Source organism: Thermobia domestica, chromosome 12, assembly GCF_964235325.1.
Source record: "Thermobia domestica chromosome 12, izTheDome1.hap1.1, whole genome shotgun sequence".
NCBI classification, from domain to species: Eukaryota; Metazoa; Arthropoda; class Insecta; order Zygentoma; family Lepismatidae; genus Thermobia; species Thermobia domestica.
This window is the reverse complement of record NC_137465.1, coordinates 230328110-230352831: the sequence shown is the minus strand read 5'-3', so window position 1 is coordinate 230352831 and position 24722 is coordinate 230328110. Positions and strand designations below refer to the sequence as shown.

At 34.9% G+C, this 24722-nt stretch overlaps 1 protein-coding gene across 2 annotated transcripts in view; it reads right to left on the bottom strand.

Moving 5' to 3' along the window:
- The window catches only part of CkIalpha (Casein kinase Ialpha), an 87197-nt gene that overhangs the window by 48939 nt on the left and 13536 nt on the right, over positions 1 to 24722 (bottom strand). For both annotated transcript variants that reach the window (XM_081734852.1, XM_081734853.1), the window contains exon 2: positions 1491 to 1597. In XM_081734852.1, coding sequence (XP_081590978.1) covers positions 1491 to 1597 — 107 coding nt within the window. The remainder of the gene's footprint in view (positions 1 to 1490; positions 1598 to 24722) is intronic.

Below are 24722 nucleotides of genomic sequence, written 5' to 3'. Positions count from 1 at the left end.
CTACATTATAATTAGCAGCATCCTAGGTAAAATTACAATAAAAAAAAACTATATTCTTTCCAAAGAACGGGATTGTTCTTTGTAGGTCTCACCCATTCACTTCGAAAAAAAATCCAAAAGGAATCCGTAAATTGATCATCTAGTAATTTTATGTCGGGAGACGTGTATTCAAAATATCGCCTTTACTGTATTCTTAAGAGGAGTCTATACTATCTTAATTCATGGTCCTCCCCAGTTGCCTCACGATGCTACCTGAACAAGTCTATGAGCTCACCTGGATCGACCCCACAAAATGTGTGCTGTCATTCAACTACGTGATCAAAAAATGTAAAAACTCCAGTAACTTCTTTAATACATTTTGTGAGAAATATGTTAATGTTATTGCCAGATTTTCGAATATTTTATATGTTTGTTTAACTGTGTCATGCAACTTTACTGTACTTGAATATATATATATATATATATATATATATATATATATATATATATTAGACATTAAAATATTGTAACATTTCTGAGTACTTTGTTTGGAATTCAGGATTTCCTTCATTTAAACTTAGATAAATTTGCAAATTTTACGTACACATTGCATAAGGAAATAAATACGTACTGCACACTTCAGAAATGTGTACGTAACGCTTGCAAATTTGTCTAAGTTTAAATGAAGGAAATCTTGAACTCCAAACAGCCACCAACATTTGAAGCCACGATTCAAAGGTCAAATACAAAGAAATGTAATTAATTTCCCCCCCCCCCCCTAGAAGATAAACAGTAAGAAGTGAAAACTAGTGCCAGCAAATTCTTCTTAACAGTAAAATAGAAGTGGTTAATCCTCCTACTTATCTCTTATTTGATGATAACGTAAATTCCAAGATCCTAAACCTCTGCTCTGCAGGAGCCAGAACGATTTCACAGAAGAGCTGATCATTATTTGGAAAGGTAAAATGTAGTAGATCATTACCTAAACAATTGTTATCTATAATCAACGAACTTCTTCCGATACGGTGATGGAAGTTGGAGCATTCATTTCTGAGAGACAGTTTTTAAGTCCTTACACTTTTTCAATGGTAAAAACAATGCATTAAAGATATGGTAAAGTACTTTGTTCAGAATTCGGAAGCAGTATCAAATCTAAATTGATACTGCAGTTTATTTCTTAATTACTTTGGGAGAAAAAGAAAGCTTACGTAGGTAACACCCCATAGATTTGTCTGTTAATATTCAATTTGGCTTTTCTATTGTAATTTCTATCAGTTTAGATTAATATTAATTTTGCAACCCACAATGCAACTTCCTGGAATAATTACTATAAACAAGGTCTTGACTAAAACACGAGTAAGCTCAATGACTTCAACCAACATTTTTTCAAATAATCAATTCAGCCAAGTTAAATATTTGCGGTATATACAGTTTTACTGTGAAAAGCCGCTGTGAATTTCTTATGTACGTAGTGAAACCACGTATGAAACAGAACAGTTTCTTCTACCCACCTGATGTGTGGAATTCCAACTCCCCCATGGAGAATCTTATACAATTTGCTCTCATATAAAAGCTGGGGATGTCTTGCTCGTACTTGCTCTAACTTCACTGCGACCTCCTGCAAAAAGAACAGAAAAGTTACTGTTAATTCTAGCATGCATGGAAAGCACTATCAACATTCATCTCACAATTCCTTTTACATTAAGGTTCATATACATGCAAGTAATGAAGAAAAATTACAAATTGCGACATGGCATAGTCATGGTGTCTTTCATGGCATATGTTCTTATTTATGTACAGTAGAAATAATGGTGCCACGTTTCTTGTTGAGGGAATGACCGTCGAAAGATGACGTTCCGAATTCACAACTCGTCCAAACAAGATCAACGTGATGCCTCACTGCTAAAAGATACTAACCAGTTGAAATATTTCAACGTATGACAGACGTTTATAGCGACATGTGTCTACCGAAAATAGCAGTGGTCGATTGGTCACGAATAAATCAGAAAAGAGGTGCAGGAACAAGTGATTCCTTGTGTCCTAGTCAAATGCCACTAAGGATAATTGTGCAGAGGTGTCTAAAACTATTTAGGCAAACTGACGTATGAACATTTGATCCATAGTAGAACAATTCAAATTAAGTTATAGTACTGCCAGAGGCTGCCGCCAGTCAATAGTTCGAATGATAACGTTCCAAATTTTACATTGACAACATTCGTAGATTGATCACACCACGGAACAAATGTCTGAATGCGTATGGTGACTTGTTTTGAAGCACAAATACTGTAATACACTCATCATAATGTCTTTACATGGTCTATAATGAATAGATATTGTCTGCAAATGAGTTTCACTTGATCACATTATATATATTTAATGATGTTCCAGATATTATTTTGGAGTTTGAAAAACAGCTTTAAATTACTGTATTATGGCTATGCACTTTAGGTTAAAGGAGACAGGTGATCAATGAAAGAATGAATTAAGAAAATAGAAGGAAACAAGAGAACTCCAAGAAAACATACGGACACGAACTTTCATGACCCGGGATAGAACCACAGACCCCTCGTACAAGAGGTGAGCGCCCTTCCACTGGATCATTGTACCCTCACTTTTGAGTGAGAATTATTATTAATACTAAAGGTAACCACAACAATAATTTTTCTATTTTGTGTATATATACTGACTGATATACTGAGGAAACGAATGCAGCCTTTAAACATCCAAGGTTTTCTCATTTAATTGATCTCTATTAAATCGATTCCTAACAGCTTTGTTGTTGTATGATGACCTTGAGAGATTGATCGGATTATCATGGTTAGGATATAAATGTAAACTACAATAAAAATTAAAATATCGAAGCCAGATATTACTTGAAACATTAGTTTTTGAAGCTTCCCTATACAAGATACATTACTTCTAATCTGGCATTCACTTTTTTTTTTAACTTTTGACTTTTACATAGCAATGCTGTTGAGACAAATACGAAAAAAAAAAAGGGGGGGGTTATCCGAGATTATGACGGATTTGCGACAGTTTAATGAACGAACAAAATGCGGGCCTCCTCCTTTGAAGAAGATATTACATAAGAATGCATGTAAAAATATATACAAATATCCTAAAATGATATGAACTTGGAAACAAACTTCTTCCTCCCACTTTGCTGAAATCTTGTGTACTCAGTGATCGTCATCATATATTATTCTATTATTAAGAGCACTGAGCCAACAATTTTTATATAGGAGGATTTACAGGATCTGGAGATATATATTTCCCTGACCTTTGGCAGGAAATTCCCTGACTTTCATGACAAAAAAAAAAAAGTTTTACGTCCCACAGTTATGCCGGTTAGGCTAAAGGAGACGGTGATAATGAGTAATGGATGAAATGGTGGAATGAAGAAGTGGGAGGAAACGGGAGAACCCCGAGAAAACCCACGCACACGGTGTTTGTCCACCACAAAGTTCACTTGGCGGGAGCAGGGTTTGAACTCGAGACCCCTAACACCAGAGGTGAACGCTCTACCACTGAGCCACCGCGGCCCCTTGACTTTCATGACAAGTGTTATATGACGTTGATATATAAATAAGGAATAAATAACTGTGAATATTTATATACGAGAACATTTATTCTATAGAGACAAACAGTAATCAATTGCTCTACGTACATTCCATAAAAATCTGAGCCACGTTCCATACTGTGATCATTAATATCTACAAAGAAGAGAATATTGTTTCTTTGCATTCTTTGCAACAGTGTCACTAATTTGATTTGATGTGTACAACATCTGAAATCAGAAAATATATTTTATAAAATTTCCCTGAGTTTTCCCTGACTTCCCTGACCAGTAGAACCCTGATTTACATCTTTAAATAATGTACGAGGGGGAGTCAAATGAAAACCATAAAAGTAAAAATAAAAATCCGCATATGGCGCCAGTGAGCTGTAAGTTGGCATGCCTGTTTACGATAGTATGCCGGATGTCTCCTAGGTGGCAGCAGCCGGCAGATGCACAAACACCGGCGCAACAAGTTCCAAAATGGCAGCCCCACTAGCCACATGCACCAGCGAGGAGCAGCGTTCTCCGATTATACGTGTGTGTTACGTCTGTGTAACCAGCATTCTGTGTTACGTCTGTGGCTGATGCTCCACGCCCCGGCCAGGCTCGGCGCGTAGTGACTCCAGAGACCATTGCAGCCGTTGAAGCCACAGACGTAACACCATTTGCAAATTTCCGGCACCATTCATAGATTTGTGGCTGTGACAAACACGCATCTCCATACTGAACCTTCATTCGCCTAAAAATGTCACTCGGTTTCACACCTTCACTTCGCAAAAACCGAATCACAGAACGCTGCTCCTCGCTGGTGCATGTGGCTAGTGGGGCTGCCATTTTGGAACTGTTGTTGCGCCGGTGTTTGTGCATCTGCCGGCTGCTGCCACCTAGGAGACATCCGGCATACTATCGTAAACAGGCATGCCAACTTACAGCCCACTGGCGCCATATGCGGATTTTTATTTCTACTTTTATGGTTTTCAGTTGACTTACCCTCGTATTATACAGAAATTAATATTTTCATCAACATTCTCAAAACTAGATCACTCAAAAAAAAAAAAAACTATGACGTAGGTGGAATTATTTCAAAATGTTTACAATTCGCTTATTTTCATGTGGTAACCGTTTGATATAACAATTTATGGCTGTTGTTCATTGATAAAAGGAGGTATTGACGTTCTAAGACTAAGTTGAGTTTGACGCTAAGTTGACATGCTGTTTGTTCCGAAAAACCAGAATTGTCAACTATATAGGGGAGCAAAATTTACCCAATTTAGGGGTAAATTTGCCCCAGTTTCTTGAAATAAAATTAAAACAACCCTAGTTTAGGATATCCAAAATATAAACACGAGAATGAATTGCTGGCTCACAAACAGAGACAAATCAACTGCAATTAAAATTCTAACATGGATTCCTAAGGAATCTTATTGGCTAAAAAGCTCCAAGGTCTTAAGCGTACGACGTGATAGTTTATGAAAATCATTAGCTTATGTACTTAGCTTCTTTATGACAGAAATTGGGTCGACAATTGCATGGCCTATATAACGTTCCTCACTTCAGGACAGGTTTGTGTGTGATATCCGAATTTTTGGAAATTCTACACCAAAGATGAAAAGGGGGAAAGTTTACTGTTATGTATTAGCATTTAATAAAGTTGTACGTAACACAGGAAATTTTAATATATAGGATATTTTTGCTTCAAAGAATACGGAATCTTTTGGCATTTCGTATAGTAGAGACACTTGTAGTGAGTTTGTATCATTGCCATTACATTTGCGTAACGCTTCTCTTTTGTTTTTAAAAACAGTTTGTGTGTGTGTCAGCAAGTTGAGCGCCATGAGATCCATACAAGACTGTCCTCCGGAATTCGTAAAAAAGACAATATACCAGTAAGTTGTGTTTCAGTTGTGTAGTTAGTGTAAATAAACATTTATTAATTTATCAGAATTAAGCTTTTTTTTTGTGAACATTTATTCATTAACAGACAGAAACAGGTATAAATAAGCAAATAATATAAAAAAAAAGGAAAAAATGAAATCTGAGTTTTACGACCCACGGTTATGCCGGTCAAGCTGAAGGAGAAGGTGATTATGAAAAATGAATGAAATGGTGGAATGAAGAAAGTGGGAGGAAACGGGAGAACCCTGAGGAAATCCACGCATACGGTGTTTGCCCACCACAAAGTTCACTTGGCGGGAGCAGAGTTTGAACCCGGAACCCCATGCTACAGCAAAAGGAATGTGTCGCCTCACAGGAATAAGAACTGAGCTTTTCACTTATTAACAGTAAACAAAATATTCGTAGGAGTTTGATATTGTAACTCAATATGTATTATAAGTAGCAGGGTTGGCTGGTTTAAACCAAGGTGGTTTAAGCCATGTTTATAGCAGCCTTTTTTTTTAATGGTTTAAACCAAATAAATAAATAAATAAAAAAAAGAACGAAAAATGCGAACCGTGTGAACTTTATGGTGACTTTTCCATATATCAAACCATCTGCATTAGTTTTATCTCCTTTTCACCTTTTAATCAACCACAGTCCTTCTTTCAAGTCTAAACCAAGTAGCAGTCCGGATATCACTTTAAGCGAAAATCTCCTTCTTGATAATCTCGGTATTGCAAAAGGATCTTAAGCCTAAACATATAAACGAAACCAAATTTTATATTTCTGCTTGGCTAAACGCTTGTTTTATAAAGAAGTCAAAGTTGCTTAAATATATTGACAGAAATTTGCAAAACTGCCTACGTAGCTTTCAACATTAGCTTGGATTGGACTTTCAACATCTACATACTAAATTTGTAATTTAATACCTTAGTTTTAGCGTACTGAACATGATACGTTGATCTTAAAATTTTACATGCAAAACAATAACAGGATTTTTTCCTTATTGCTTTGCATTTGATTTTCCCGACTGCTAACACGGAAGTTTCACGATTTAAGAAATTTACTGACCGGACTTCATTAAGCTTATGTGACCCCTTCCAGCATATTTCCGTTGTTGAACACCACAGCGAAACAAACTTATTTCCGGCCATATGTAATATAAATATAGATCAAATTATTTAAACCAAAAAATCTCGTTTAAACAAACAAACAAAAAAAAAAGGGGGGGGGTTTGCCAACCCTGGTACGTAGTATATATTATGGTTAATCCTTTACCCCCGGCTTTGAGTTCCTCACGGCTACGTTCGAACATTAAATTATAGGCCCACGTCTCATATAATCTGAAAAAGGGACGTTGAACACAAACTCAACCAATCCACTTGGGTTCATGCCTAGCGAACACGCTTACAGAAAGCCGGAATTGACAAAGGGAACTGATATGCTTATACCACCCGACAAAAAAAAAAAAAAAAAAAAAAAAAAAAAAAAAAAAAAAAAAAAAAAGCCACGTTTTCAAGAGCAAATGCTTCTACTTATAAAGCAAATATAACTTTGGCTGGAAGAAGAAAGTTCCCATGTTAAACGACGCCGCTGTAACTGATACCACAAAGTAGATCTATCAACTCTAAGACACCGTTGTAGCAGTAGTATCAGTGAAAGAAAAAAAAAGTATCAGTAAAAAAATCTTGTTCGTATACGATGTAACTTCTGCGCGAGCTGAATGTGGGAATCATAACGGAAAAGTATCTTAGTTACAGTACTTCTCTTCTTCCTAACAACATTTTCAAAATTACCTTTGAAAAGCAAAGGAAGAATCTAATGTATTAAGTCACATTATAAACTATTTTAGAAGCAGAAACTGAACTACTATTTTTTTTCTTGTTTTGTTTAAAGAAAAAAAAAATGTGACAATTACAAAATTCGTTATTGTTTAAAATTAAGTGTTTTATGTTAGACTCAGTGGCGGTTCTGGAGGAAAGTCACATCGAAAAAAAAAAGGTTATTTTATAGCTACCAGCGAAGGGAAGAAACAGCTTTTGTATTACTAATTATACTGTACTGATAAAGTACTAATTACATTGTCCAGGTTTCTCAAATTGCATGAAGCCGCCTTCCCTAAGCTTGCAGTTTTTTTTTAAACCGTTGTGACTTCCCTAAAAAGCTTCCACTGTCTGACTATACTTGTTTTGGTACATACAGACTGACTAATACAGCTTGTTTGGTATTTTATAGACCATTTCATGCTATTTCTAAAGAAAGGGAATCGAGATCTTTAAAATTCCATTTCCCAGGGCTTGATCTTGTATGTATGTATTCTGAAACATGGTTGGTTTAAAGGGACAAGTTTTGCCGATAGATGGCACTACAGTCTTCGTATCTCTCCCGTGTATTTTTTATCTTTCGCGAAAATTAACGATTTCTCTTACAAATTTCAACCTACAGACTTCATATTTTTAGAAAAGGAACTTCATAATCTATCGAAGGCAATAATCCGTGCCGATTTTTTATTTAGAATTTTCTTCATTGTTGAAGTGGCTTGATTTTTGAAATTGATATCCAAACCTTTAACAATGGACTGTTTCAACAATGAAGAAAATTCTAAATAAAAAATCGGCACGGATTGTTCCCTTTAATATGTTATAAAGTTCCTTCTATCAAAATTTGAAGTCTATAGGTTGAAATTTATAAAAGAAATTGTAAATTTTCGTGAAACGTAAAAAATACATGGCAGACATACGAAGACTGTAGTGATATCTATCGGCAAAACTTGTCCATTTACTAGGGTTGGCAAAAACCATTGTTTTTATTTTAAAAAACCAAAAAACCGTTTGTTTTTTTTTTGTTTAAACCAGGTTTTTTATGGTTTAAATAATTTGCTCTATATATTCATATCATATATGGACAGAAATAAGTTTGTTTCGCCTTGATGTTTTGCAACAACCGGGTTATGCTGAAGGGGTCACATAAGCTTAAAGCGGAATAAAAACCGCTTCTCGAGTTACATCGGAGAGAAATTGTCCTCCATTTGAACTCGGAACCAGGACTAATTGGCCACAAATGCGATACGTCTGCCGACTCACTCACGAAGGAATCCTGATAAAAAGATACGTTGTACTGATCTTTACATGCTTCTTAATATAACTGTCAAGAGTCATTTCAGAAGGACAAAAAGATAAACAGTTGCACAAGTGAAACCATTACACAGAATTACATATGAACAATTTCAAAGTACTATGGAGTACAGAAGAACTAATTTAGTTCAAGTTAGTTAACAACGACTTTTATCGGTCCAAATTAAAGAAATACACCGACTTAATCTGCATATCAATAAGAAAAGTGAATAAAGATACGAATTATTTGAGTCCTCTTTAGCTCAGACTCATTTATACATAAATAGATACCAAAGATACTTATTTCACTAAATGCCTCTCGTGGGGTCTGTATGATCCCACAAACACAAAAAGTACGGCATTTTCGATGTATTTTATCAATAGTAAACATTGAAACGAAACAATATTTAGAATTTTTCTTCGATTGCAATTACATAACAATAATAACAACTACAAAAAAATCACAAAATAAACATTTATAAACTTATAAAAAAAAGTTGCTTTTGTAGTATAATCTTTTTGAGTAATGAATGGGGAATTTAGGTCTGAATATAATACGAATAATATACGGGAGTGAAACGTGATAACCCTCAAATGTGTGTTCATCAAGATTTTACAAACACTTACACTTTTACGAATATTTTGTTGTTTTTTCGTTTAAACCAGTTGGTTTTTTGAAAAAACCAGCTGGTTTAAACCAGCCAACCCTGCCATTTATACTAACCTTAAAGTAGTAAAAACAACTTTATACCTTTTATACTAACCACGCAACGGTTTGTTTTCTACACCATTACAAACCCTTCTTTTCACTCTTATCGAAGTGAAGTAACGGCAGATGAAAGAAAAAGTGACAGTGTTTTCAGCAGTGCACTTAACTTTCGGTGAAAATGTAAAAACTTCACCTGACGGTCAAGCAACTATTTCATTTAATATTGCGTGTCTTTACATGAAATGACTATTCTTTAACTCAACATGTTTTGAAATTTCAGTATCGCTGCTACAAATTAACACGGTCCTACTATTAATTTTTAGTCTCAATCTTATCCATGAATCAGGCAAAAGTCCCCACGTGAACAAGAAGGAATCGAACCTACGATTTACTAAATAAACAGCAATACGCCACCCTGCTTACTGACTTATTCCTTTGTTTTTAATTTTTTCATTAATTTTTCATAAATGATTTTCAGAGAACCTGGAAGGTGACTTAAATCTCCACATTGCACATTTGGGTTATTTATTTTCTAATCTTTTACGGTTTTCTCCCTATTCTTTAATACAGCAGTAATAGTTGTAGTTCAATTAAAATTTCTTCTACAGTCAGTGACAAAAGTTATATCCGTTTGATGAAGTTACTTTCGTAAATAACTTTAAAATGGAAGGACAATTTGAGTACAGATTACAGTAAATTAAAAAGAACGTAATTTTCCGGACGTTCCAGCCTTGAAACACAGTGAAACTATGTACGTTCCTATTCTCAAAATGAATTTTACAGGCCTCCCAGTAAGACATTTAAAAAAATATAGGACAGTTTGGTTTATACAATAGAATATTATGCTCAGAAGCACAGAAAAAAATACAAATGTATTGTAAGAAAAGGTCACCCTTCATCTCAATGGGTAACAGGAAACAATATTTAGATTAATACAGAATAAGAGTATATATAAAACCTTTTACTTTTTAAACTTCTAGCTATGGAAATTATATATATATTTATATATACTTCTAACAACTGTTATACAACATACATTTCAAGACATTTCCAGTTTATAAATAATTTCCAGAACATTTCCAGGATTTTCACTATTTTTCTGCTTTCCATGACTTTTCCGTTTTCACGACATACCGTACTTTTATTTCTAGGTTTTCCGAGACACGTGGGAACCCTGCACATTATGTACAGCAATATTGGAAGGCGTTGGGGTATGTTGGTGAATACCAACAAAACTTCAATGCCTAGCCAATACTGTTGCACACACTACTAAAAGAAAATGCTAACACAGCTTGCGATATAAGAAACTGGAGCACGGCAAGGTTCCTCAGCTAAACTTCACTGGTGGAGAATACACACATTGGAAACAAAGAAAGAAAAAAAAAAAAAAAAAAAAAAGAGTGGACATGGGAGAATGGGAAAGACCAAATTAAAAAAAAAAAAATAGTAAGGGTTAGTGACTCCCTCAGAAAAAAAATAAGATACATTTAGCATATTACTAATATATAGCAATTTAAATCATCACTGGAACTGCCCTTGGTTTGTATTTTTAATAATTCAATCACTGAAAAATATAGGAAATAAAGGACAAGATTAAAATATAGGACATATATGGGACAAATATACACAAATTTCCAAAATATAGGAAAACATACGAAAATAGGACAGCTGGGAGCCCTGATTTTACTAAACGGAAAGAATTTTTGTCGCTGACTGTACGACTGTAGATAACATTAACAAAATCTTACTTCAGATTGGTGGCTGAGTTAGATAATAAACTAATCGCTGAGTAAAACTAATATCGTGTAATTGTTTCGCCAACTGAACATTATGCTTTGGCTTCATCAGATACTTTGATAGTCTCTGATAAGGCCAAAGTGTTTAGTTGACGGAATTGTTATATGGTATTAGTTTTATAATAAAAATCAGTTGGCTTTGCTCAGCAATTAGTTTATCTAATTATAGTATATAATAGGCAATATCTAATTACAGCATATAATGGAGAATATTATGTTGGCTGAGAAATCATACTGAACCTATGATAACTTTATCAATGACCATCTCTTATTGCTGGGGCTGAGAAGTAAAGTAGTTTAAGTCATAAAATATTAATTTTACAGAAGAAGCTAAAAAGTGTTTGCAAGACAATATTTTGTTGATTTGCGTCGATTGTTTATTGATGGAAAAATTGTTCACTTCCTGCATTCCAGTTGCCCACATCTCAAAACGTTCCTAGTGTCCCTTGTACTAATGTAAGTAAAGAAAAGTATGACAACTCAGTTTCTGCCAAAAAGTGACTTGTCATAGTTTACCTCTCAGCCTCAGATTTATTTACTCCATTATATCTCTACTGATTAACGACCGTTCTTTTTTCCTTCTTGAACATGAAAAATCCTCTGTCTTCACCGAAGACTAAGACATGAATTGTTCATTATTTTGAAGGATATAACTAAGTACATCGTAAATGGCTCGGTATAGCCTATTTTGGGAGTACTTTATGTTTTCTTAACATCCAGATAGTAGAATGTCCTTAGATTGGACGGTGTAATAGCGACTGAAATCAAACTTCAATTTATTCAACTTCGGCATTTTATGCTGAAATTATCAACGAGGAAGAAAACAGGTGCAAATCTCTATATTTAAAGGTACCTTCCCGGAATTTTCCTGGTGGAGTTCAGGGGGTACTACGGAAAAACCTCTACCAGGATGGCCGGCAAATTGATTTTGAATCCAGGACCTCAATGCGAAGCAAGAATACTAACCACTAACTTTCGTCCGCTAGATTTTTAAAGGGTCATTAGAACCAAACTCGAATTCAGTTTCAATAACAAGTCCTCAATAACGTTTCGAAACTCTAGTTTTACTATAAGCTCTCTTGTCGATATACAGTGAATGTAAAAAGTATTCATACACCTCGAAAAATCGAAACATGTAACTTATCACGGTGAACAAACACCGCTTGAACTGAAAATTCTATTTTATTTCTTCAACTGTAGGAAACATAACACAAAAATACACTGATATGAAACAAATTAGGATTGTAGCAAAGAAAGAAACTATTGTTCGTGCAGGAAATTCAAAAAGGTTGTGAGAAGAAATAAATATAAATCAACAAAAAGTATTCATACACTTCACTTAGTACCTATGTTTTGGTCACATTGGGCCACTTTAGTACTTCGTAGGATATCCTTTCGCTGCTATAATAGCTTTAATACGCTTTGGCATTGATGTTACTAAAGCCTTGGTCTTTGATGAGGGAATTTTCTGCCATTCCTCTTGCAGAGCACTTTGCAAGTCTTGTTTATTTGAAATTGGTCGTTTTCTAATCTGTTTGTCAAGGTAGTCCCAAAGGTGCTCAATCGGATTAATGTCGGGGAATTGGGGAGGTGTTGGCATGTATTTTGGCGTATTGTACAAGATCCAAAGGCGTGTATTTAAAGCGGAATGCTTTGGATCATTATCCTGCATGAATATGAAGTTTTGTCTAATGCCCATTTTTTCAGCAGATGAATGGAGATTCGATTTTAAAATATCAATGTACTGATAATGATTCATCGTAACATCTATAAAGTGCAAGGACCCTACACCAGATGCACTCATACACCCCCAAACCATGATAGAACAACCACCATGTTTCACTGTAGGTTTCAGGTTTTGTTTTCGAAACTCTGTATTCTTTTGCCTCCACACCATGGTTCGTCCATCAGGTGCAAAAATGTTGAATTTGCTTTCGTCCGTAAATATCACACGGTCCCAGAATTATTGTGGTGTATTTCGGTGTGCTTTGGCAAATGTCAACCTTTTCTTCCTATTAACTTCACTCACAAAATATTTTCTTCGGGCTATCCGACCATGAAAGCCACGCTTTCTCAAGTAATTGCGAATCGTAGAATGTGAGACATGCACTTTAAGTTCATTATAAAGCTCACTTGCAAGCTCTGGCACACTCAGACGCGGATGCTTTTTTATTTTTCGAACTATCAATGACTGACAACGGGTATTTAATTTCACTGGACGACCTGTTCTGTGTGCATTTTTCAACGTTTTTCTCTGTCGCACTCTATCAATAATACTTTGAATAGTCCCTCTAGGCCTACCAACCATGTTTGCGATTTCAGAAAGTGACTTACACTGGTTATGCAGACAAATTATAATTCTTCGTTCCTCTTCTGTAGTTTCACGACCTTTACGCCCCATTCTGCCGCACTTCCAAACTCCGCGATAATGTTGTGAACTTGAATGCACTCCAAGGGAACGTAGAACAAACTAGAGTGCCCTTACAGGCCTGTCGTTCGTTTTTGTACACGGAGAGTGAGGTATTCCTGTGAGAGTTGTGGTACTGTATGAATACTTTTTGCACATGAATTTTCAGACTTTTCCATTTTTTGTCTCTGTAAACCAAGGTCAAAATAGCATTTGTTGTTTATACTTCCCCCAAGTCTTCCTTCGGGAACACATTTTTCTAATAGCCCAGTGAGTTGGATTTACATATCATGGAAGCGGGACAAAATCTCATTTTTTACAAAAATACTGGCTGTATGAATACTTTTTACACTCACTGTATGATTAGTGTAAGCACCTTTGGTGCAGGAGAATCAGGTTCGACTCCCGGTGGGAGCTAATCTTCGAGTCCCACGTGCAGTTACAGGTCCACGTCTCATACAGTCTCGATGCTGAAAGAGACGCTAAACTTAAATTCCATCAATTCATTTAGTTTTACTATGTGACTGGCTATACAATTATTCTTAGATGGTGAAACACAAGATACTTACTGAATCAAGAAATTCATTTTTGAGAAGGGAGTGATAAATAGAAAGCATTAAAGTCTTGACAAAAGATAATCATACTACTGCAATATCGTACAACAAAATAAAATACAATTCCCTATTTGAAAATTGGTTACTCTTTGTGTAAACAATAATCTATTACATGAATGTAATTGCGGTTCCTTGTAGGATAGCCCAAGTTCAATTTCCAACGTGGCCTTAATCTATAGTACGTTAGGGCACTGTTTTTCAATCTTTTTCAGTTTTTGGCACACTAACTGTAATTCAGAATTCTACAGCACACCAATAAGAAATTATCTTTTTTCATAGCTAATGGCAAATTAGTTGTACTTTTGATTATAAAGAAACATTACATACGTAATTGCAAATTGTTTTCAAATAATAAATTTAAAAAAATTATAAGATGTAAATTTTTCTATAAAGCATGTATTTTAGTTTAAATGTCCTAACTTTCTCTCGACACACTGAAAATGATTGGTTACGGAATAATCAAGGAATATAAAACTAATATGATTCCTCTATAACTCTTTCAAATTATTTTCGAAGTTTATATCTTAAACTCTGTTACGGCTCAAATAGACCTCAGAATGGCAGCTACCATTCATTATAGTAGTATTTAGTCAAATTATTTTATAAATTAAGTTATGGTCACATTACTTGGGTTTTCGCTTAGACCATAATCAGAAACGACACTTCATATTAATGACAAGTACTGGTTCACAAAGATAATAAATAAAATTCATCAATAAATGCCTATTTCTGAGTTTGTCCTTGGACAGCACAGCGCACCAAGTTTTAATATAAATCACATGTCTTATTATTCAGTCATATATTAACCGTATTTATATATACATAATTCTACACGTATGACGTTTGTCCATATGGTATCTACTTTGTCCGCACGTGCATCTCTCTTTTGAACTTGTTTCAACACGTGTTTTATAGAACCACTTCGCTGCACTGATTGATTGAAGCCTCTAGTGAATCTATTAATAGACCTCTTCTCTTTCATAAACTATGACCAACGAACTGGAAGGAATGCAAATCACAATTCCAATGTAGCAGTCAGAACTGCAGTGAAGCTTAGCTGAATACTTGCAAACGAACATTCATAGGCTACTATAATAATATTTTACAAAACTGTAAGTTATGACGCATATCGTACAACCATTATCGATACTGAACTTGTACTTAAAATAAAATTACCTATACATGACATCTGATTTGTTGTCAGAAAAATTGCATACCTCCCACCTCCACGTTCTATCGTCAATTAATTCAAGAGTAGAGTAACCAAGCATTTTCTTCGTCTTTTTTCAGGCATCCGAATTTTTGGATCAAAAGATCCAATATACAGTATTTCAATCATAAATTTTCTTGTAGGTCTGGAGAATTACATATAGTGTGGCAAAACCCAAACTACCAGATAACTCAGTATGATGTGCTTACTTCGTAAAAAATAAGAAAACTCTATTTAGGGACCGTTCAAAAATTTTGTGGCCCTCATCTAAAAACTAATTATTGGCCAAGATCGCAATCCTTTTTTTTTTTTTTTTTTTGTTTCCTAAAATTGTTGCTCAAAACCTTTTGAATCATTCTAGGACATTTAGATGAAGCTCTGTTCACATTAGGATTAAAAAAAACCGCTAAGAGAGAATTATGATTTATACTCACTATAAATATTATATATATATATATATATATATATATATATATATATATATATATATATATATATATATATAGAGAGAGAGAGAGAGAGAGAGAGAGAGAGGACGAACCAACGAGTAGATGGAGAAAATTACTTGAAACGAAGCTCCAGAATATGTATTTCTCACTGAATATACTGTGGAAAATCAAATAATTGAGACATCTAAAGTAAGTAGAACACATAACTAGAACGAGAAGTATGTATACAGTGCATAATTAGCATTAGTTGGAGACTTTTCTTAAAAACACTCTACAATATTATATTAACGTTAAAAAAAAAGCCCTGACCAAACATGAGACAATACATCAACCCATAGCTCTCATTGAGATGAACGAAATGACTGAGTTTACCGCCCCTTTCAGCAGCGAGGCTATATGAGACATGGGCCTACTGATAAAAGAGGAATCCAAATCACACAAGCTCCCGCCGGGAATCGAACCCGAGTCTCCCACGCCAAAGGCGCGTAGACACGAACGAGCCGTGTCAATGAAATCATATAGGTACGTGCTATAGATATTCGTAATGTCAGAGTTACTTTTAAGATCTAAAAACTGATGCTCTACGATAACCACACCACCTATTAAGATAAAACGGGTTCTAAACTATACTTTACAGCTTTTTATAATGACACTAATACGTGCTGTATAATTAATGGTAATATATATACAGGGAGTTTCAAAACAACACCGACAACGTTTGGAGGGGATTCCACACATCAAGATATAGACCAACCTGAGAGCACAAATGCTTCCTTTCGGAGTTATAGGCTGCCGAAAACATGAAAAAATGAACTTTAAACGTCCATAACTCCAAAACTATGGGACCTACCGTTATCGGGTCAAGACTTCACTTAGGAACTAGTATGTGTCCTATCCAAAAATACTAGTTTCAGAATCCTAAAATACTTACGCAACAACTTTTATAGATACAGTTTGGCTGCGTGAATATAATTTGAAGTTCGTACCAATTATCTATTAAAAAAAAAAAAAAAAAGTAGCAGAAGTACCGCAGGATTCTTGAATACATTCATACTTGAATACAGTCAAAATATACAAAAAATATTGGACTCAATTACCCTAATATTTCCAGGTTTTTTACTAGATATGATCGATTTCCCTGAATTATCCAGGATTATTTCTTCCAGAATCAATTTCCTTAAGATTTCCAGGTTTTCCAGGTAGTGTATGAACCCTGTAAATACTTGATGTACTGGGTAATATATTCCCATTTCTTTTCGAGTATTTGTCAAATGATAAATATCTGGTCGATAGTTGATCGATTTCCCCTAAATCCATACTGATAATCTCCAATAATTTCATCTGCGTATGGGATCAATCTTGTTATACATATACCATATTGACATGACACCTAATCTTCCGTTCCAAGCGCTGCTATCGGCTGAAGGAATTCCACTCCCTTTCGTCATCCGCTCTCTCGCTTAGCAAAGCTGTACCCTTATTGGCTCAACGCTGGGTGTGTCGAGGGTGTGAGCTTTAGTTCGCATTTTTGCCACGGATCAAGACATTTTGGCAGCACTATAATAGAATGTTCGGGAGGAGTTTATAGGATGTTGACACATGAGAAATGCCTCGTTAATTATTACAATCAGTCTTGTCGCCTTTATTGTGACTTGGAACAGTTATTAATTCTTTCCATTCTTCTTAAATGTATTCCATAGTTTTTCTTTTGTTGTAAAAGGAAAAAAGTTTTGTAATGATATGTTGAATCCTCTTGTTAAAAATTCAGAAACCTTCAGGACTAGGTAAATCGTGATGATGGTTATATATTCTAGAGCTTAGGAAACCACACGCTCAGATGAAGTCTATTATGCATATGATCCGTACTTTCCCGATTCTAAACAAGCTTAAGGACGGGAGAGGACGTTTGGGCGCAAAGCCGTTTAGGCGCCAGACGTTTGGGCACGAGGTACATAGTAAAAATCACAACTTACGACATATAAAGTAAGCTAGGCACTGAAAACAGCGCGAATCAAGATGTATACGTCTCCTACACTTCTATCTTTATCTCACCTCATTTATCTGTATATTTTCTAAATTAAATAGTTTAATGCGTTTGTGGCATTTGTTGCCGAACCTCTAGAAGAAAATTCTAAATAAAAAAATCGGCACGGATTCTTCCCTTTAATGGGTTATGAAGTTCCTTCTCTAAAAATTTGAAGTCTATAGGTTGAAATTTATAAAAGAAATTGTAAATTTTCGTGAAAGGTAAAAAATACATGGGAGAGAGACGAAGACTGTAGCGACATCTATCAGCAAAATTTGTCCCTTTACACTAACCTTAAGTCCAATAAAGAACTACCAATAAAAGATTTCCGCGCACTCGAGTTGAGGAAAGTGGCCCCGCGTAGCGTAGCCGCTAACGCTCTCGCCTTCGGTGCGAGCGGTCCCGGGTTCGATTCCCGGTGGGGACACTCGGTCGAAAAAGTGTAACACGCTCTTTCAGGCCAGCCACCCTGAATGAGGTTTTCCTCATTGACACCAGGCAAATGCCGGGGTGGTACCTAATTTATAGGTCCAGGCCGCTTCCTTCCTTCCCTTTCCCCGGATAGTGTGCTCCCTCAAACGTGACGGGCTAAATGGCCTTCGATCCGAGAGCCCAGAAATCTAAAAATCCTAAATCCTAATCGAGTTGAGGAAAAGATATTTCGCATACAGGGTGTCTAAGACATACTTCGCATACAGGATGTCTAAGACACTGAGTTTAGGAACTGCAGTATGCCGTATTTCTGGTATCACTTTTTTTTTTAAAAAAAAATTAACATTCCAATATAAAAATCAAAACTTAACACACTTTTTTTTTCCGTCCCATTGTAAGCATTTAACCTGCATTAAAGAAAGTGGCGAAAGGAAAAAAGGAACGCTTTCAAAGTGAAAAATAATTGTTAAGTGTACATATATTGGTCATTTAGCCACTAGAAATGTGTTTGACATTTACACTTATTGCGTAACTACAGAAGAAGGCCTGCTTTAAATTTTTTTAATGGAATAGGCTCACTATGTATGTATTGCAGTCAATCATATCTAGTCTGGTCTACTTACCTTTGGCTTGAAAAGTTATCAAAAAAAAAAAAGCACACAACTTTGGCTTAAACTTAAATTTACAAAATTTAATTGTTAATTCAGCTTTTAGAATTTTGAAATTCTAGTATTTCTAGTATGTAAAACAAAATCCAGTATAATTCAAGGACTTCCACTACATTAGACACCTTGTGATATCTTGATTCGAATTTAGTACTCACTGCCTAACATAATGACTTTTTAATTTAACTCGCGCCCAAACGTCACGTACCGCTTAAGAACAGTCAGTGCATTACGGAATTCGAAGTTTATCGATTTTGCAGGTCCGAAGCACACAAATCACTATTACAAGCACAGGTAATAATGGTAACAAACTATTACATATGTGATCAATGAATGAAAAAATTGTTCGAAATATTCATAAATGTATATGAAAGTTAAAACTACAGTGAAAATTTTTAAGAATGTAAAGAACCACCCAAAACGAAGTTCTTGATGTGCATCCTTTAAGAATATCGTAAAAATGTATTTCTCTCATATTTTACTTTATTTTGTTTCGAAAAGAGAGTGCATGCTATTTTGAAGTAAAAATACTACATACACTTTTGCTAGTTATTTGTGTATCATTTTAAAAAAAAAGTACTTACTTTTGTATATAAGAGCTTAAAAACTTATGTATATACATTGGTCAATCCTTTGGAATTCATAATGTAAATATTTTAAGAATTAAAATTGTTTGTTTGAAAAATCTTTTCGAAATTCATGGTCTGTTTTAGAGGTTTTATATTATTATATGCATCACTAATTAAATAAGCTTTTGTGTTGTAGAGAAACGAAAGAAAGTCTGCTTTATCAATTTAAAGCAAAATTTTGAATAAAGTCCAAAATTTCCCAAGCAAAAAAGCGAAGCAGAAAAAACTTTTTTTTCCCCGAGCCCTTGCATCTCTATTCTAGTATCTCTTCATTCTGAGAAACTCATACTCAATTTATTCAAACAGAAAGAACGAGGAAGAGAACTGACTCCGTTCACTTCTCCTTTGCTACCTTTGGTTTGATACTCGTCCACTACTCTGAAGATGAATCCAGCATTCAAATCTGAATTTAATAGCTAGCATTCATGCTATCCTGGGCCTTCTCTCTGGGCCTCAATTTTACACTCTACTTTCAATATTACAAGTATTTCTGCATTCATGCAGAAAAACTACAAAGTTGATTCCACCCACCACTATGGATAAGGAATTACATTAGGAAATTTTCCTAGCAGGGCAGTTGAAGGTCCTAATGGTTCATCTCTTAGAACTACGGGAGAACCGACCAGCCTTTCAAAGTTGAGAAATTGATCTTGAATAGCAGGTCACTCGCCTGTTCAAACTGTTCTGTAAGCTCGTTTAAAAAAAAAAAAAAGTTACGATTATAAAATATAAGGAAACTCCCGGAGATTTCTAAATTACAACCAATTAAATTTGTTGATGTAAAGATATTTGAGAGCATTACATTTTACAAGTGGTGACATAAGCACATTATAAAGATTATATTGTAATATATACACGTCTCTTGTGAATTATATTTGTAGGCATTATACGAATCCTAAGAATTGTAGTTTCTTTCTACAAGTGTAGATCCACTTTCCCTCTTATTTCTGCTTTTTGTTTACGTTTGAAAAGTGGATTTCAATGAATCTTTTTACAATGACTGCTTTTAGCTTGTAAAGAAAAGTATATCTGAAAAGTAAATTTACCACTTTCAAGGACAGCCATTTTAGAAAAAGCATTTTTGAAATGGTGACCTCTGAAACTACTTAGTGGCACGGCACGTACTTGGGTTAGAATCACAATCAATCACGTCAGAGCTCTTGCTGACGTTGAGAAATAAATTTGTTCATAAATCTTTAAAAAACCTTCCGACACTAAATATTCCTCGTCAAGTGAGTGTAGACAAAATGGGAACACCCGTTTGGCCTAAATCTAAAATGAGATTAAGATAATGATATATATTGCTGGAAGAACCATAGGCGATACGGGAATGTATCAATAGAAGACTCAGGATATGGATTTTAAATATATATATATATAATCCTTAAAAACTCGAAGTAACACACCGAAATCTTGATTACGATCTGTTCCGTGTGTACTAAAATAATATTTATATTTTGAAAAATAAAACAAGTTTTAAATACCGATGATCATCTTAAACAGGGTTTAAGGTAGAAGTAAGTTCTTTGCGCACACATTTTAAACCAAAATCACTGCATATTTGATAACAGGATGCTACAAACAAAGCAAAGTTTATTGATGGGGAACAACTTATGCCGACCACAGGATATTACATACGTAACTGGGTAAGGTAATGGCTCACTACACTACTCCATCCATCTTACAAACCACAACTTTCATTTCGATTACGGAGTTCCACCTGATAAAACTAAAGCAGCTCGCACCGGAAGTTAATGATATTGTTTCTCTGTCAGACAACAAAAATTATTGCCAATCACTGAGCAGGAATATGATTCATAATCTTATACAATAAAAGAACGAAAAAAAGAAAAGAAAGAAAACTGCTGCACAAAAAATCCATGCTCACTAGAACATTATGACTCATCCGAACCACTCGAACCATATCTTGTATTTAATTTTAATTACTTTTTGCTAATTTAACATAAACAAGAACCCCGTGTGAACAAAGCATATTCATAAATAATGAAAACGACATTCCATCCAAGTCCTTTAGTTACACTCCAATCAAATTTTATTAATTACTTTCTCAATTAGGTATCTACTATAAAGCTTTCCAATACTTATAGCTGTTCAGAAGACCTTCATCAATGTGATGCAATGTATACTTCGTCCGAAGACTCTTATAAAGTAAAAATTATTTCAATGATATGCATATTGACTTTCCTCATTCCATGTTCCGAGTAGTAGCCAAATACTGATTCTATATATTTCGAAAAGCTCCTAAGCCTTACTTCATTAACAGACCAAGGCTTCTATTCCAACATGAGATGGAATATCTATTATATAAAAATAAAACCATCTGATCACACCACGAGAATATGGTTGAACCGTTTGAACTTCATTTCTAGATAGTTATCAGATACTTCGAAGTGAGTTTTATTATGTTACTTTCATTAAAATATGTATCTTATGGGGGGAGCAAAGAAGGAGTCAAATTTTATGCGTAAAATTGAGTTCCTCACGATCCTTTCATTAGTGTGATGAAATATAAACTCCTTACTTAAAATAAGTGAACATGTATCCAGAATTCAAGTTTTTGGGGAGGTATTTTCTGTATATTTTTCCTTTACATTAAAAGTGGTGTTCCCTGTGGTTTGCGATCGTATCACAGGTAAACGGTTCAACAATTTGAGTTCAACTTTTGAAATAGTTAGCACCTACCTCAAGCTGGGATTTCATCACATAACTTTGATTAAACGGGGTCTTCTAAGAGGTTGGGGTTAACAATTTATACCAAAAACAGGATAACTTAAGGGGTTGTAATTGTTACACACCATTGATATGCGTATCCTAAGGGGGAGAAGGGAGATAAATATTTCCATAAACCTATTTTTCTCAACGAAGAACGGGTATTTCAGGTAGTCTCACATATTACTTACTGTAACAACTTCTTGTGGAATTATATAGAAGGGTGCATATTGATGAAGTAAGAATATTCTGCGTACGTTAGTGTCGTAGCAGTACTACACAATATTTAAATAGGTACACTTACAGTATACTCACACAGTAGTTAAATATATTGTTATAAATCCTAAATGAGCTTTAAGATAAATGCTTTACTGTATATATATATATATATATATATATATATATATATATATATATATATATATATATATATATATATATATATATACGAGGGCCATTGGAAAAGTCATGGCAACTATTTTTTTTTTTCTCGAAAATGGTGACGAATAAAAATATTCTGAAATACGCAAATGAAGGTTAGTTTATATGTAAACATTACATGTAGGGAGATGGATGAACATACACACTACCATAATGATATAGCACGAGAAATATAGACGAAAAAAATATTTGTTGTTTCAAACGTGTTTTACTGTCAATTGCAACAGTACACAATAGTGCAGAGCAGGAACACGTCCCTGCCATCTTGTGGATTCTTGGGAAGACGCTTGATGCCATGGAATGCACATTGTTTGTAATGTACTACTGTATACAGTTGCAATTAACAAACACTTTTGGAACGACAAAACTTTTTCGTCTTTTTTTCTTGTGCTATATCTTTCTGGTGGTGTGTGTTCATCCATCTCCCTACATTTGAGAAAAAAAAAAAGTTGCCATGATTTTTGCAATGCCACTCATATAGGCCCAATATATATATATATATATATATATATATATATATATATATATATATATATATATACTACCGCTCAAAAGTTTTCCAACACCCCAGATTTTTGTAAGCATCTATCTACTGTGATCCCATTTATTTTGCCACGAGAACTTTAACGCCTTGCATCACATGTACTCCTGCCTAATGCATCGAAATGAAATGAAATCTGTGAGTTTTACGTCCCACGGTTATGCCGGTTAGGCTAAAGGAGACGGTGATGATGAGTAATGAATGAAATGGTGGAATGAATAAAGTGGGAGGAAACGGGAGAACCCGGAGAAAACCCATGCACACGGTACCTAATGCATAGAGTTTGACGACAGTTGAATTCAGGTCTGAGAGGATATGTCAATTTAGATAAATGATATGTCAATTTATAGTTCTAAAAACTGAAACCATTGTGTGAGGTAAGGCAAGATAGTTTTGTTTGGAAAGTGTACACATAGAGAGACAATACAGTGACAAAAATTTGAAAGAGAAAGTAGTTTTCCAAATTTTACAATTATCTATATCTTATAGACATCCTGGCTTTAAAAAAAGCTTTGAAAATGTTTACGAAGGCCAATATACATCCTTCTCGCTTCAATTGTCGCTCAGTGGAAGCGTATATAAACGCTTGTCGTTACTGTTTCAACGAGCAACAATGAAGCATACGAAACCATCGTAAGCACTTTTCAAAGTATGGTATTTTCGGCGTTTCGAACGTTAGCATATCAACAAGTTATAAAAACTGCAAAATTTGGATACCTATTTTCTCATTCAAATTTTTGCCTCTAAATTGACCCTCCATATACACACTTTCTAAACAAAAATAATATCTTTCCTCACCTTCTACACTCTTGTTTATGGTATGCAATATATATACTAAATTGTCTTTTTTGGTATCAATTTTAATAATCATTATTTGACAGATCATCTGCAGTACCTCTCAGATCTCGATTCAATTGTCGTCAAATTTGATGCTATAGGCAGGAGTACCTTTCATGCAGGCCGGTAAACTTCTAGTGCCAAAATAATAGAATCACAGTAGATGCTTACAAAAATTCGAGATATTCGAAAACTTTTGAGCGGTACACACATATATATATAGTGTAACAATGTAACCAACGTCGGGAGGCGATTCGTAACACTGAGGTAAACAAAATAATAAATAAAGGTCCTATGAAGGCAGTATGCATATTGGGGATATTTGCAGTTAGCGAGGAATGAAAGCGTGAGAACAGTAAGTTCAAAACTGTGGATATCGACTTGCACATACACAAACGTACGTTTGGGCACATCGCAGGAGATATTCAAAATGTCTGCCATAGACAGCAATGTATGCATAACAACCCGGATCACAGATTGGCGAACACGTTCAAAAATACCTGGGTCATAGTGAATAGTTGCAAAGGCGTTATGGATAGATTGTTCCACGTCATTGACATCGGTGACAGGAGTAGCATACATCACTCTTTTAATGTGTCGACAGATAAAAATCCAGTGGAATTCAAGTCCAGTGACCGGGCAGGCCAATGCATTGGACCACCACGCCCTATCCAACGTCCTGGGAAGTTGTTGTTCAACCACCAGCG